Source organism: Rhizoctonia solani, chromosome 7 (genome assembly GCF_016906535.1).
Source record: "Rhizoctonia solani chromosome 7, complete sequence".
Taxonomy (NCBI): domain Eukaryota; kingdom Fungi; phylum Basidiomycota; class Agaricomycetes; order Cantharellales; family Ceratobasidiaceae; genus Rhizoctonia; species Rhizoctonia solani.
Window position 1 is genome coordinate 1,002,168 of NC_057376.1, and position 15,693 is coordinate 1,017,860.

A 15,693-nucleotide genomic window follows, 5' to 3' on the forward strand; every position below is an offset into this window, starting at 1 on the left:
CAGAGTCCGACCAGTGCTCTCGTGAATCCGTGTCCTAAGCTCATCCATGCATGCTACAAGCTGCATGTTTTGCGTTCCTGGGTGCGGATGCCTGGTAAAATCTGGGCGTCATGCGAAATCTCTGTACTTTTGAGATTCACCCACGAGGAACTATTGCATCGTATTGCGCGACTATCATGACAAAAGACACAAATTCCAGATTTGTGCGGGGTGCCAACTCACTCTGTGAGAACCTCGAGTATATGCACACCGGACCGAAGTCACACGGCCCGGCTTCGGCTTCGGTTTCAGGGCTATTCATGCCGGACCGCCTAGGTGCCGGAATCACAGATACAGATAGAGGGAGACTCGAAAGTCCACAGTGGTTGAATTGTTAGTGCATACACGGTTGCCGAGGGCATATGCTCGTATCGCCCCACGGTCTCAGTGTGATCACACTCGGTGAAGCTTGTTCCTAGTAATTGCAGCACCAGTTCGATTCGGTCGCCGACGTTGACAGCCAGAATGATGGACTTGGAAACTAATTCGATCGGAAATGGCTAGATACCAGGCGAAAGTAGGCAAAACTCTTGCGGCAGGCGCGCAACGTCTTAGACCGACCTCGCGATTTTGTAAGAATAGATGATTTGCTGAGATTTGCCATCCTTGAACCTTATGATCAACACATTAGTCGCTTGATATCCTAGTCTTGATAACATCAGGTCTTCGCTGCTCTTAGACCACCCTGGCATCACATACTATTGCTCTCAAAGTATTCAAAGGACAAGCGATGCTTGGAGGTATAGAAGCGCCAGTGTATTGCTTATATATATGTAACACAGTTATCGTACACAACTCCTTGCCTAAACTTATTCCTGTTACGCGGAGCCGTAAAGTCCTCAGGCCTGTACTTTGCAGTGTGTTAACTCTTGTTTTACCAACTGTTTCAAACCATTGGGGTATCAGTGTACACCAATATATCAATTAATTAGCTGTAGTCGGACATTCGCTCTCAACCTTTGTTGAAAGTTTTGAGGCACTACAGGACCGGAAGATGAATCCATCGTGGTTCCTGTACGGTTTCCTTGGATTCGAGTGTCATACGCTCGTATGAGCGATGAATGTATTTGTATAATATTATATTCAGAGCGTCCAGACTTGAGGTAGCTTCGCCTCGGGCTATCCGAAGCAAAACCTCACAACAAAAGACCCACAGAGGTTGAAATGTTTTAGAAACAATTCCTACCTGGTGGAATTTCGCGATCGGTGCTAAGCGCTAAGAACACGGACCGTGCCGGGGCTTGACGATGCCCAAGGATCGGTGACGGACGAGCGTGACTTGTGCCCCCCCCCTACCGGGGCGACGGAACGTGACCACATTCTGTCGCAGAGAAGTGTTGCACGCCGAAGAAGTTGCCTGGGCCACCGAACTGAGAGGCTTGGGTTGCATCGGTGACGTCTAGGGGGGATGACATCAAAATTGGAGCTGTGCATGTGCCGCTGGAACCGCTGCCATGACCATTATCATCGAGGCCGGTATCGAGCAGTGGGCTTGGTTGTCATTCTTGTGTAAAGGGTTGCATTGATAAAGGTAATGTACATGTGGGGGATAATGCCTAATTTAGGTATACACCAACACTACACAGGTTCTGATGAAATCATACTTCGTCAAAGTTAAATGTATATAGCTTATATATACATTAAAGTAAAGTGATCAGGGACGAACCGAGGGGGACTGAAAAGACCAAGCTGTGACGAGACAAACGCACCAATGATATCCACAAATCTAGGGGAGCGAATTGCGCTCACGACCACAACACTCGGCTAGGAACGTGTGATGGACTCTAGGAAATTTGTTGCGAACGCAAGGGTGGAACGAGTGTCGAAAGGGTGACGGAATTCCCACGTGTCGGGGTGTGGTCATAGGGCCGATGTGCGTTGAGGCTGTTGGGAAATGGGGGGCTGACGCAAGGTAAGCGCCAATGATGACCACGGCACGTTTTTTCGCTGCGAGCCCGGCTTCTGTGGAGATCGTGGGTGTGACAGGGTCCGGGAAGCGGGGCATGACCGCGTGCTGCGCATGGAGTGGATAGTGCGAGGTATATGCGCAGGGTAGATGATAGGATTGGGGGCGAGTGATAGAGAGAGAAACAATAGGCGGGGGTGGGGAGGGGTACTGAAAGCAGGTGTGTGTGTGATTGCGGGTTGGCATGTAAAGCGGTGCGTGACCCCGTTGGCGGATGTAAGTGCAAGTCAGGGCAGCGTTCCCGGCGCATCTGAACGGAGTGGCGCTTGTTTGAGCGAGCGTTTTCCCCGGCTGGGAGACCAATAAACCCACTGCCACGCAGGCTGCCGAGTCCCCCGCCTCCATCGTTCCCTCCGTCCTTCCCCCCTCCACCACCACCACTTCCGCAATCATTCAGTCCATCACAACAAAAACTCAGACCATGAATATCGGTGCTCTTGTGGCGCCCAATGGCAGCAGCGACCGGGCCGACTCGCCGCTGTCCTCCGAGCTCGAAGTAACGCACCATGCGCACCAGTCCGATGACCTCGACATGGACATCGATGCGGAAGGCGAGGGCGATGCCGAGGGCGATGGCGAAGACATGGACGCCGATGCCGAGGGAGAGCTGGAAGAAGACAACTACGAGGAGCAACGTGCAGAAGAACGCGAGTCAAGCGACGAAGACGCCGTCGACGATCCTGGCTACGATCCCAAACCCCGTCGCAAGCAGCCCGCGACCAAGCCAAAGCGCAAAAAGGCCAAGTCAAAGAGTAAGTCAAGCGCCGATGTTGAAACACGCGCTCATCACCGTTCCAGCCACATCACCCAGCACATCCTACCCCCAGTCCCCCATGTCCGACTCGGATTATGCAACAAACACAAAAAAGAAACCAAAGAAACCAAGGTCGACTCCCACATCCCGCCGTGCTGCTGCCGCCAACCGTCCCAACTACCGAGACGAAGATCGCCCCGAATGGATGGAAGACTCCGATGCCGATGATCAAGACAATACCTCAGCTCAGGCTGAGCAATACGATAATGAAGACGAGATTGAAATGGTGCTCGGTCATTCGCGCGACGAAGAATACAGTAAGTTTAAGTTCATGTTTATGGCTCCAGTCTAACGTGCAACAGAGGACGATCCCGAGGATAGGCCAACAGCCAACATGCGCTTCCATATCAAGTGGAAAGGCTTCTCCCACCTCCACAACACCGAAGAGGCCTATGAGTTTCTCAAGCGCTACAAGGGCCTCAAGCGCGTTGACAACTACATCAGGAATGTCTGGGCTCGTGACAATGCCTTCCAGGCCCGTCGCGCTGCTGGAGAGCTCTCTCCCGAGGAAGTCGAAGCCTACCAACTCGAAAAGGAACGCGTCAAGGATAATCTTGAACAGTGTCGCACAGTCGAGCGTATTGTCACGTCCCGTCTACGCATGACTGACGAGGGCGAAACAACCGACTACTTTGTCAAATGGAAAGGTGGTCTCACTTATGAGCATTGCACCTGGGAGTGTAAGTAATGGTCTCACGCTTTTCGATATCATTCTCATCTTTGTACAGTGCAAGCCGATGTCGTTCGTATTGCCTCGCCCGAGATCAAAGCATACGAAGAGCGCGAGGCCTCGGGTCTTTTCCCCTATCGCTCTCAACCCTACCCCAAAGATCGCCGCCCAAAGCCCGTCGTACTCCGCGAGGATCCCGAATATATCAAGAAACTCGGCGGCGAACTCAAGGATTTCCAACTTACCGGCCTCAACTGGCTCGCATACATTTGGAGCAACGGCATTAATGGAATTCTAGCCGACGAAATGGGTCTTGGAAAAACGTGGGTCTGGCTGCGACCCCCTCCTGTTCTGAATTGATTCTAACGAATATGTATAGTGTACAATCCGTTTCATTCCTGTCTTATCTTGTCCACAGCCAGCAGCAGTATGGCCCCTTTTTGGTCGTCGTCCCCCTCTCGACTCTTCCCGCTTGGCAGATGCAGTTCAAGACATGGGCTCCGGACCTCAACGTAATCTGCTACGTTGGTTCAGGCGTAGCTCGTCGTGTAATTCGTGACTTTGAATTCGGCCCGCCGAAAAAGCTCAAGATGAACGTGCTGCTTACCACATACGAGTACATTCTCAAGGACAAGAGCGAACTTGGAACAATCAAGTGGCAGGCATTGATGGTTGACGAGGTGAGAGAACTCCAAATTTAGCCTCACTTGCCCGACTAACGATTTGCCAGGCCCATCGTTTGAAAAATAGCGACAGTCAATTATACGAGGCGCTCATGTCCTTTTCGAGTGCGTTTAAAGTGTTGATCACTGGTACACCACTCCAGAACAATGTCAAAGAACTGCTTGCCCTCATGCATTTCTTGATGCCCGAAAAGTGTACGCGCCTCACTCTCTCTCTTCCTCGGTCCGGCTGACCCATGTCTAGTCCCGCTCGCTGGAAACGAGTTTGAACTTACGGACGCAAACAACGAGGGCAAGATCAAGGACTTGCACGATAAGCTCGAGCACATGATGCTTCGCCGCCTCAAGAAAGATGTCATCAAGAGCCTGCCGACCAAGAGCGAGCGAATACTAAGAGTCGAGATGAGCGCCATGCAAACCCACTACTACAAGAATATCTTGACCAAGGTGAGCATCCGATCGGAGCGGTTGAAATGGCCGTGCTAGTGTGCGTGTGTGTGCATGGGGGTGTCACCAAAGGCCAACTCGGCGCTCGTGAGAGCTGCGGATGATGTGTGCCCAGACATGTGGTGTGTGAGCTCCCCCCCCCCCCCCAGAGCGGGGAGCGTTGCGGCATAAACTGTCATTCGTGCAATCGACTCCCCCATCACTGTGGAAACCCAGGGCGCTCCGCGGTGGACAACGTGCACGGTTTGCTGGAACCTGAGCCGTGACCGTCCGATTTGGGGCGTGGGTTGCGGCACGCCACGGTTCTGTCTGATCGATGACGATGATGAGCGTGAGAGAAAGAAAGAGAGAGAGCGCTGACTCGTCTTTCTTTGTAGAACTTTGCTGCGCTGAACAAGACGGCGACAGGTGAAAATGCACGGGTCAGCCTGCTTAACATTGGTGAGCGCTTTGCTGCATCTGGCCCTCTTGGTTTGCTCACCGAAACCGGACATAGCCATGGAGTGCAAAAAAGCCGCAAATCACCCGTTCTTATTCGATGGTGCCGAGGTCACCAAGGACTCCCCGGAAGAGCAGCTCAAGGGTTTGGTGATGAACAGCGGCAAGATGGTCCTGCTCGACAAGCTCCTCAGTCGACTAAAACAAGATGGCCACCGAGTGCTGATCTTCTCGCAAATGGTTCGGCTCTTGGATATCCTCTCGGACTATATGAATCTGCGTGGGTATCTCCACCAGCGACTGGACGGGACCGTCGCGTCCGACGTGCGCAAACGCAGTATCGAACATTTCAACGCACCCAACTCCCCCGATTTTGCGTTCCTGTTGAGTACGCGTGCAGGTGGTTTGGGGATTAACCTCGAAACAGCCGACACGGTTATTATCTTTGATGTAAGTCGTGACGAAATCGTGTGACACGGCCTCTCACCCCCGTCGGCAGAGCGACTGGAACCCGCAAAACGACCTACAGGCCATGGCGCGTGCACACCGTATCGGACAAAAGTCCCACGTAAGCGTGTATCGGTTCGTGAGCAAGGGCACGGTCGAAGAGGACGTTTTGGAACGTGCAAAGAGAAAGATGGTGCTCGAGTATGCCAGTGCGTTTTATTTGCTTTTGTCTGTTGTATCCGTTTTTTTTTTATTCCTGACGTGTTTTTACGTATGTTTTTAGTTATCAACCAACTCGATACAACTCAATCGCATCTCGGTCCCAAACCGTCCGCTGCCAAAGCCGATTTTAGCAAAGAGGAACTGAGTGCCATTCTTAAATTCGGTGCACAAAATATGTAAGTGGCTTGGGATTCAGCTTGATCCGCTCTAACTGTGGCACAGGTTCAAGGCCGACGAGTCCCAGTTGAACAAGCAGCTCGATGAAATGGATCTTGATGATATCCTTAATCATGCCGAGGCCCACGAGACTGTTTCGGAGGCGGCGAGGCTGCCGTTTCTTCCCTGGGAGGCGAGGCCTTTTTGGCCAACATGGCTGCCATCACCGACGTGTCGACCGACATGCTTAGCTGGGACGACATCATCCCCCTCGAAGAACGCGAGCGATTCGAACAAGAGGAAGCCGAGCAAGTCGAAGCCGAGGCACTCGTACAAGCTGCCCAAGGCAAGAAACGTGCGGCTGCCCAAGTCCAGCCCGGTGCGTACGAGGGAATGGATGTTGTTGAGACTCCGACAACCGCGGGCGGTCAGAAAAAGGCCAAGGCCAATGCGGGTCTACCGCGCAAAACAGCCGCGCAACGCTCCATGGAACTCAAGGAACGAGATCTGCGCGTGCTAGTGCGGAGTTTACAGCGTTGGGGTGACATTCGACTACGGTTTGCTGAGATTGTGAGTGGCATGTTTTGCTCGTCTCCTGACCCGGCGTCTTTTTGGGTATAGTGTATTGAATTTTGCGATCTAGGTCAAGGAGGCTCGTTTGGAGGATAAGAATCCTGGAGTGGTCATCAACATTTGTGATGAAATTCTGGATTTGTGCGAGCGTGCACTCGCAGAGCACCGCGAACAAACCCGGATCAAGGCGTCACAAGGACAACCAGTTGGGGCCGCGTCCAAGAGCAAGGCCGTGCTCGTGACGTTTAGATCCGTAGCCAATATCAATGCCGAAACCGTCGTTTCGCGTTTCCACGACTTGCGCATCTTGGACGAGTACATTTCTCGCGCGGAAGACCACTATGCATGGGTGCTCCCTGTAGAGAATATTCGACCGACTCTCAACTGGTCTGGAAAGTGGGGTCCTGAGCACGACGCTGCTCTTCTCATTGGCGCGTGGAAGCATGGGTTCGGCAACTGGGAGAAAATTCAAGACGACCCCAGCTTGGTCTTAGTGGGAAGTTCTTCTTGGAAGAAGGCAAAAAGGGCGAAGAGACTGGCGCAAGCAAGCCCATCCCCAACGCCATCCACCTTGTACGCCGAGGCGATTACTTGCTTGGGATCCTACGCGAACACGATGAAAGATCAAGTCGTACCAATCGAGTCTTTCAAAGCGCAAAGATCCTCGGCCAGTGACTTCGCATTCCATGTCGCCAGCGCCAAGTTTGGGCGCTCCCGCCAAGCGGCGCATGAGCCCAATACCCTCGCACCACGACATCGGCGGTGACAACGAGCCTCCCCGCAAGAAACGCCACGCGACACCCGAGTTTACCGATTCTGACAGTGACGAATGGTATGTGGTACCTTCTTGGTATTCAAATTTATACCCATTCATATTTCTGTTCCTAGCCCCTCGATGGATGAGGCACAAACCAAGGAAGAACTACGGCCGGTCAAGAAGCAGCTCGTAAGTTGCACCATGCACCAAGCGGCCCGACCCTGGTAAACTTACCCTTGAAATAGAAACTGCTCAAAGGAACTACCGATAGCCTTTCCCGCGAAGAAAAGGTTACGCATTTGAAAGATTCACTCGCGGCAATTGGATCCCGTATCGAGACTGTTGTTGCCGAACATGCGGCACGAGGTGAAAACGCAGAGAAGTGGAGAAAGCACTTGTGGATGTAAGCCAGCCCCAATAGCGGCCCGGTGTATCCCCGCTGATCAGTTATTCCTGTAGCTTTGTCACATACTTCTGGCCCCGCGACGTCAAGGCGCGTAAGCTGCAGGCTATTCACCAAAAGATTACCGGCGCAGCGGCACCTGCCCCCTCGCCCAAGGCAGCCCCTTCAGCCAACGGCAGCAAGTCCGGGGGCAAATCTAACGGAAGCAATAACCACTTTTCGACACCTCCGGCTCGAGCGGCCTCCACCAGTCGTGCGAATGGAAATAGCTCACGTCATTACTGATCAAGCTGATCAATTTGATTGTTTTTTCGCCTCCCTTTTTCGCTACCGCTTCTGATCATTTCAATTTTTTTTGGTGTTTCCGCGTACTATATTCTTTATCTTTTGAGCTTTGTTATCAACTTCGGCGACCAACTGCATTACTAGCCCAGCTTCTGTAATTACCAGCAACCATACAATTTCTGATTGATCTACCCCACACTCTGTGTGATGAGCTTGATAACTTAAACTATAGACGTGACGGACCCCAAGTTGAGGACACAGTGACCTATGTGACCCGCGATAGATATCAGGCGAATCACCAATCAGATGGGTTCTGTGATTAGACTACAAACTTTACATATAAGATACAATCGTGTTTATCGGAGTCTACTTCGTATCGATATCATGAGAGAGACAAACAGCAAGGATGACATGGTGGATATAAAAAAATATATGATGGGGCACTAGTCGCGCAGGATGCTTACAATCCTAAGAAACCAAGAAAAACAGACTGGTAAAGGCAACATAAACGGGGAAAGCAGGACGTGGTCATGGATACAAAAGAAGCATATGCCACGTGTGAGTAAGGAACAGAAATCACGAAATCATCAATGGGGCTATGGCTTATGGCCGCTGCGGTTCGAAGATCCGCGTATTCGCACTCGCGTGTATGTTATGTATATGCGCTCCCAACGAGCAATCTATCACGATGAACGGCGATTTTCAACATTATCGAGCGAATCGGAACGACGGCTAGCTACTGATGGGGATCGCACTCGTTCGTCGTCACGGTCGTTCTGAGATGGGAGCTGGGACCTCGCTGGTAATCGCCCAGTAGGGCTCTCGGCTAATGAGGCACCTGTTCCAGTAGTCTCAGGGGGTGCAGCAGGTTGATATGTAGTTCTCAATGCGGCTGGTGGAGATGCAGACCGTGAGCTAGCCGCGCGCGAATAGACCCCTTCGGACTTCCGTTGGGTGCGCGCCCACTGCAGACCGCAGGAATTGCAGAGCGTGTTGGGTCCCCTAGGTCCCTGTATTCAAACTGAGTGATCAGTAAATTGAGCCGCTGGTCTGGATCAATAAAGAGTAAGAGATTGATGAGGGCATGGCGACGATGCTCAAGAAGGATAAATTAAAATGAGCATCATGGTACCGAGTGAAGGTCGGTGTGCTAATCAGCCACAACGTGCTCGATCGACAAGTGAGAAATGACAAGAGCTAAGGACATCTGGTGAGTTTGCTCCATTATATGTTCCCACAGTGGAACCCAGAGACAGACGGGACCAGGTCGGGAGCGGCTCAGACGGCACCACCAAACCAACGCTCGCTGCCCGTGATCGTCCGCGCAGAAGACAGGGAAAAAAGTCTTGAATAACACGTAAATCGCAATTCAACGCACCTTTCTCCACTGCGGTGAATCCGTCCTCTCGCACATGGTGCATTTCCGAAGGGGTTGTGCGGATGACGGAGGAGCGTCAGGAGCTGCAGTTGGTCCTGGAAACCCGCCCTCGGCCGTCGATAGGGTCGCATTGCTCCCGTCTAAAGTTTTCACTCCAGCCCCACGCCCAGATCTTGAGTTATTGCTGTTGGTAGAATCCGAGTTGTACGTATACTGCGCTGGCCTTTCGGAAGCTAACTGCGCAGGTAATGGAGCCTGTGTATTGGCTGACGAGATTGAACTCGAGGCCGCCGCTTCCCTTCTCGCAGTATCTTTGGCGTATGAAAGCCCACACGCATTGCAGAGAGTCTTGGGTCCGTCAGGTCCCTAGCACCACGATAGCATTAGCCACAGAGTAGACGAAGAATTATTGTGATAAGGATAGGATAGTGTATGCGCATTGAAAAGGACCGATGAATGTGCTAGGGGTGTGGGAGTTGATTGAAATGAAGCTGCTCACCTTGCGCCATGCTGGGGAGTCGGTTCGATGGCATCGCCTGCACATATACTGGTGGTCTGGAGGATTCCATGCCCTAGCCTGATAATCTGTGAACACACCGCTCATAAAACAGCGCAAAGTGACCAACGCACCCTCTTATGTTTACGATTATCTTCGGGGTGTTGAGTTTGTGAGAATTGTTGCCGATTACCATTCCCATGAGATGAAAGTGGACCAGGACCCATCGCATAAGCTCGCTCCTCCGTAGCCCATCATCTAACTGGTCCCAGCGACGTTTGGAATGCTCTGTTTGATACGAGTCCGGCCGGTCTCTTCGCGAGTCAGTGTCGACTGCGTGACGAACTCCAAGGAAAGAAACATCGGTCGTTGGAGAGACTGCATTGGGAGCGGGAATGTAGTGTACTTGAGCGTACGGGTGTTGAACTCTGGGAGATTCATTAGTGCTGCTCTGTGACAACTGCCTGGAGTGGTGCTGTAATCGTGACGATGACGCCTTTCCCGGACTCGCAGATGAGGCACACGAGGTGGTATATGCAGTAGGAGGGTAGGGGGGGTTCCAGGTCGAATGGTGGGGTGACGGTGAGTCTGTACGCCGGTTCGTAGGCTCCAAGTCTCGCTGCGGAGAAGACTGTCGATATGGTACCGGGGGCGGTGGTAACCTTGGATGGGGGCCCGGGCCGCGGTGAGAAGGCGAGGAGGGGGATTGTTGAAACAATACTGTAACGACCCGGGCCCGACTGGCTACGGCAGGCCACGTATCGGACGTGACGAGCACCAAGGTATCGACACTCCCAATCTTTGTCTGGACCGCTAGTCGAATTTGGCTGCGCTCCGCTCGAGAACTCTTGAGGGCAGTGAAGTTGGTGAGCGCGGATTCAAGCACGTGCTAGCAATAGGAAGAAAGAAAGAAAAAATCGGGCGTGAATAACATACTCAATGCACAGCATTCGACCATAGAAACCAAAGACGACACACCTCATAAGACAAGTTAGACATAATGAATATATTTTCCGCTTCGCACGATAGAATGATCAATACGCCATCGCTGAATGAGCCCTCCCTTGGAACAAAGGTGGTCGCCTGCTCAGCGTTAGCAGCGGCGAGAGTGGTTGGTGAGGGCCGGCGTGAGGGAGTCGCATTTGGCGACGAACGGGTGTCCGGCTGTTGGGGCGGGGACAAGCAAGACATTGGCTAGTGCTAGCGGGGATGCAATCAGGGGAGCCAAGTTGGAGCCAAGGGGATATTATACCGAGTGGTATGTAATGTGATCACCGACCAAACGTAGATCGAGTGGCCTGTCGATTGTTTAATGCACAGGAGCTAGTTGTGCATCACGTATCCCATCAGAGACGGCACACAGGGACGAATCAAAGATCAGACTTCAGACTGTATCAGAGAACAGGACAGGGAATTGGGCCGAAGCCCTCCGTGGATAACCAAAAGTTGTGGTTTATGATATTGGTACCGAACCTTTGAATATTTCCGCAGAATCGCAAGCCTTTCAGAGACCGGAACATTGACTGGATTGCCATCTCTCCCCCTGAGTGGCACTTCCGATCTTAGCTTTATTTCCGCATGAGAATGATCGTGTTCTGTTGCTTTCCGGCCACAATGTATTGACTTTAGAGTCTTACGAAGCTGGTGACTGTGCAATTATTAGACAGGGCCGCCCGGATGCTAGGGCAATTATGTCCGAAATACCCAACCGACGATGTGATACCTAAAATCAAACTCAATTCAGGCAGTAAATGTCCTGAAAGTTTGAGGGTTCCGTAGAAAACCGGTGTTGGGACCAACTTACGAGACCGCTGGAATCCTGGATCCCATGGACTTATTTTTAAAAAAAACTACCAGAAGCCGAGATAGTAATATGTGGCCCCGCTCGAGTTATTCTTTATGATCAATCTTAACCACAATTACACTTTTGCCTGGGGATCGATCGGTATCATGATTACGAAGTTTGATAGTCCTAAATCGTAATGTGCAAATCCTCGGATCACGAGTTTGGCTTAGAACTTCCGCTTTCGTCTCTGACAGGTTAAAGTACTCCCGCCACCGGGTCCGAGATTTAGTACCTGTGATTGATTGATTAAGAGCGGTGCAGCTGGTAGAGAATTGCTTTGGGATACTTGTGGGGAATAGAAAACTTAATCGCAGTAAATTACCGCGGTTCCAAACGTGAACTCACGTACATGGTTACCCAAGCTTACATCCCTATCCACTCGGGAGTTCGGCTAATATAACTGTAGGCCGGCTTTCAGCGTTTGAAAATTGTAGCAATCGCCTGTCAGTGAAACAATGTCATATTGATCCTGGCCATTGACCCCACTAAATCATGATGATCTAAATCTGATTGTGATAAGCGCCGCTCTATGCATACCCCACTCACGTTCGCATCCGCCCTCGTATCGGTCATTACAGTGGTTCAAAAGACCTTGCTGGTTATGAGTTTGGGGTGATTGAAATCTGTTTCGTAATACCAATGCTATTCCATTGTGGTGCTCTCTTCTAAGACTGTTGGCCTTTCGTGGTTGAAATTGACCAGTTACTCGCGGTGAATAAGAGAATGTCCCCGCGCCCACAATGGCACTACAAAATAAAGGGTGTCTAGGCCGGGCGGCGCTCGTTTAATCTGACCTCCCCCTAATCCTCTGCTGTCAGCTGGGCCCTCCGGTGCCGGACTATTGCGCGATACGTGTGGCCTTATGCCAACAGTTGATTGCTTTTGAAGGTATTACTTGGGCTGATATGTCCGTCAATAAGTTATCCTTATGGGTTGTTATGGGTTGATTTGCTCTCTCCCCCCGCCCTTTTGCTGACCGCTTCTTCCTTGATTAACTCGGCACTGGTTTAATATACCCTCAAAGCACCTTTCCGTCCGCTTAGTTTGACGGTAGCTTTCCTCTTTAGATTGATTTAGACGTTCACGTCAAGCTATATGCTTGTAGACTGCGGCTAAATATCCATTTATGAAGTTCCCGTACATCGGTGCTATACTTACTCCCGATGATTATCAATGCATGCCAACGAATTTTCATCGCACAAACCTCGCAATTGACTTGTTAAACGGGGTGCACTTTGGTGAAGATCTCTTTATGACCGACGTCCTTACTGACTATCCGACGTCACGGAGGTTCGGAGCAAACCATACGCTCAGAGTTGTGTTTTCGTGGGTCGCTCCAGCCATATTGCTTAGACTGTGCCAAACATCTGATAGATTACACCGTCCCACAGACTAGTCCAGGTGGTGTGGCGATCGCCGACATGAAGCTAAATTATCCCTAAGGAATAGTGCATATATCGGCGAACTTCAATGCCGTGTGGGTTCGATGACTTGCTCAACATCGAAAACCGCAGACAAACCAATTTGGCGATGTCATCCATTTCCTTGCACAGGTATTTCACGCTTGATAGTAGAAGGTAGCTAACTTCACTCGCGACAAATTTCGTCAATCTGCGTTGAGCTTCACGGTTCTGGACTTACCAGGGGAGTTTTGATGAGCGCCCCCTGTAATCATTTGGGAGGTGCATTGAAGATCAAGCCCCGTTTGGTCAAGGGGCAGGTGGGTTATGGCTAGAACTTGATTGATACTAGTTGTGTAACACAGTAACAAAAACAACAGAATAGACCTGATTGAAACTATATGCAGAAAAATATACAACAGGGTGTCGTGGAAACCAAAGCGTGTACCGAGCATTAGGACAGAAAGCAATTGAATCTATCACACGTGTCATTCAAGCGTATAGACGGGTGTAATTGTCCGAGATATTATGGGATCCGGGACCCAGATCCGTGTGTGCATGCATGCGTTCATTTGATCGTTAGTGTTCGTTTTAATCACTCTCCCGTTTGCTCCGGCCTTTGGCACGCGAACCAACAGGAGCTGCGCGCACATCCTCATCAATATCGCCAGCGGGCCGGGTAAAAGTATTCGCTTTCGAACGAGGGACAGATCGTGGAGGTCTAGCAGGCGAGGGCGTGGGCGTGACCGAAGCTGCCCGTGCAGGGGCGGGCCGAATGGGCGGTGTAAATTGTGTAGAGATTGACGCAGGCTCTTGTGGCTGAGTTATTGGTGGCTGGTAGACACTGGAACAAAAAATGCGGCATAAGCTCAAAGGTTCATGACCAAAAGAGGAAGGATGGTGGCGCTATCTCAGCGTTGAAATGTAGAAAGTGTAGCCGCCCCACACCGAGATTGCCTAATACTCACTGTCTGGTGCGAACTCGCAAATTAGGACCGATTTCTACTTCCTCATCCTCAGCTGTTACTTCATAGGTTTCTCCACCAGCCGAGACAGTCACGCGGACGGGGTTTATTTTTCGCCGAGTATCGCTTTCCGAGTAATATCCTCCACTACGTTGTGTAGCTCCACCGTGTCGTTGTCCAGAGTTGAAAGAACGCGGGACCGGCAACGGTGTCGCAAGTTCTTTCTCAACGGCCCGACGATGTGCTATTAGGAAAAGTTGAAATTAGTTTGGCTGTGTCCCTGTTAATTCCAGTAGGTTCAATAGAGCAATCCTCCGTGGTCCCCTATCACAACCGCGCGCATATGGCAATAACGATGCACAAACACATGGCTGAAAGATCGGGAATGAGAACGGAATAGCTCAACACACCTTCCACAATTTTGTCACCGACTTGCCGGGTTAGACTCTCCGCCAAAGCTTCATATCGTTTGACCTCCCCTATTCGAAGCTCAAGTCCACGGATCGACGCTTTAGACGGGAACTCACATTCAAGTTGCAAGGCACGCGCTTTGTTTCCTCGAGCGTATTCATATTTCTGCTCCTGTGTCATGCGGGAAACAATAAACAATCGAAACAACTTGGATCAGTCCAGTGAGGCACTCACTTCTTGATACTTGTGCTGTTGACCGGCCGCAGTACTGGCCTGTCGTCTGAGCTCGGCAATTTCGGCCTCGAGGTCTCCAGAAAACACTGAAGGTATGGTACCAAGGCCGATCGTTTCTGCGTGCTGAGAGTCTCGCTCTGATAGTGCTCGACGGTGCGTACGTCTCTCGGCCGGCTGTGACGTGAGGGCGGTGGCAGCGATTGAAGTTGCAGCAACCGAATGGGGGTCGTCGTAGGTCGGGGTCGTCAATTATTTCGCTGGTCGAGGTCGTTCGTCGTCTTCGTCCACTCGACTTCCGGAGTCGGTGCGAGCTCTTGTGAATATGTGTCACGGTACGATTTTCCCAGTGATCCTTCTCGTCGAATACGCCTCGGATAACCTCTGAAAATAGCATACCCAGGGCTTGGTCCCAAGGACAGGTCAATACGAGCAATACAACAGTAACCACGTCATGTTTACTCACAGATGCCTAGAAGACTCGCAGTAAAACGTACGGCCTGGCCGGCAGACCCCGAGGCTAAATCCAGCACAAGTCGACCCGCCAACCCAGCGAATACACCAGCTGCTGCGCGTGCGCTAATCCTCATTATCTGATGTAACAGAACACCCTCCCAAAGCCCAATAACTACGGCGCCAACAGTTCCTTCCTGACAAGCACCAAAACGTAGGTTTCCTCGTAAGTTGACATTGACAGAGATAACTCATAATAAAGCAAACCAATTTACTTGCGCATTTAGATCCCGCAGTACAGTTCCCCATAAGCTTTCGTCTTCAGTTATAATTGAGCCCAAATAAAGCTCGATTCCACCAAACTTGGCGTAGCACAGTCGTCCAATTATGCCGATTATGAGTAAAATTATGACTGTCCATGCTTCGCTCGACATTGGCTCGCGTTTTGAAGTGGGTGTTTCAGAAGTGGGAGAGATAGGTTTTGACGACTCAACACGGCTAGTCGGCGTTGGAGCGTTGGAGACATCGCTTTCAGAGTGATCAGATTCACTGTACGCGTCAACACTCTTTCTGCTTGACGCCTTTTTTCGAAACATGGAAGACATACGAGCAC

General features: G+C 51.2%; 3 protein-coding genes across 3 annotated transcripts; 1 reads left to right on the forward strand and 2 right to left on the reverse strand.

Moving 5' to 3' along the window:
• Window positions 1–2,426: 2,426 nt before the first annotated feature.
• On the forward strand, window positions 2,427–7,900 carry RhiXN_06490 (chromodomain-helicase-DNA-binding protein 1; the record flags this gene model as incomplete). Its single annotated transcript, XM_043326306.1, has 18 exons — window positions 2,427–2,757; window positions 2,804–3,076; window positions 3,122–3,499; window positions 3,548–3,812; window positions 3,869–4,169; window positions 4,220–4,367; window positions 4,417–4,619; window positions 4,997–5,060; window positions 5,116–5,507; window positions 5,557–5,713; window positions 5,788–5,902; window positions 5,949–6,059; window positions 6,134–6,452; window positions 6,526–7,217; window positions 7,279–7,287; window positions 7,344–7,401; window positions 7,458–7,615; window positions 7,672–7,900. The coding sequence occupies 18 exons, from the start codon at window positions 2,427–2,429 to the stop codon at window positions 7,898–7,900; spliced, it is 4,203 nt and encodes a 1,400-aa protein (XP_043181738.1).
• Window positions 7,901–8,583: 683 nt separating this feature from the next.
• On the reverse strand, window positions 8,584–10,965 carry RhiXN_06491 (GATA type zinc finger; the record flags this gene model as incomplete). The annotated part of the gene is made up of 5 exons (XM_043326307.1): window positions 8,584–8,910; window positions 9,279–9,644; window positions 9,778–9,850; window positions 9,909–10,663; window positions 10,753–10,965. 5 exons carry the CDS (start codon window positions 10,963–10,965, stop codon window positions 8,584–8,586), a joined length of 1,734 nt encoding a protein of 577 aa, XP_043181739.1.
• A 2,646-nt stretch (window positions 10,966–13,611) lies between these two features.
• RhiXN_06492 (pre-mRNA-splicing factor SLU7) lies at window positions 13,612–15,685 on the reverse strand (the record flags this gene model as incomplete). The annotated part of the gene is made up of 6 exons (XM_043326308.1): window positions 13,612–13,864; window positions 13,989–14,229; window positions 14,396–14,567; window positions 14,631–14,804; window positions 15,125–15,277; window positions 15,356–15,685. 6 exons carry the CDS (start codon window positions 15,683–15,685, stop codon window positions 13,612–13,614), a joined length of 1,323 nt encoding a protein of 440 aa, XP_043181740.1.
• Window positions 15,686–15,693: the final 8 nt, after the last annotated feature.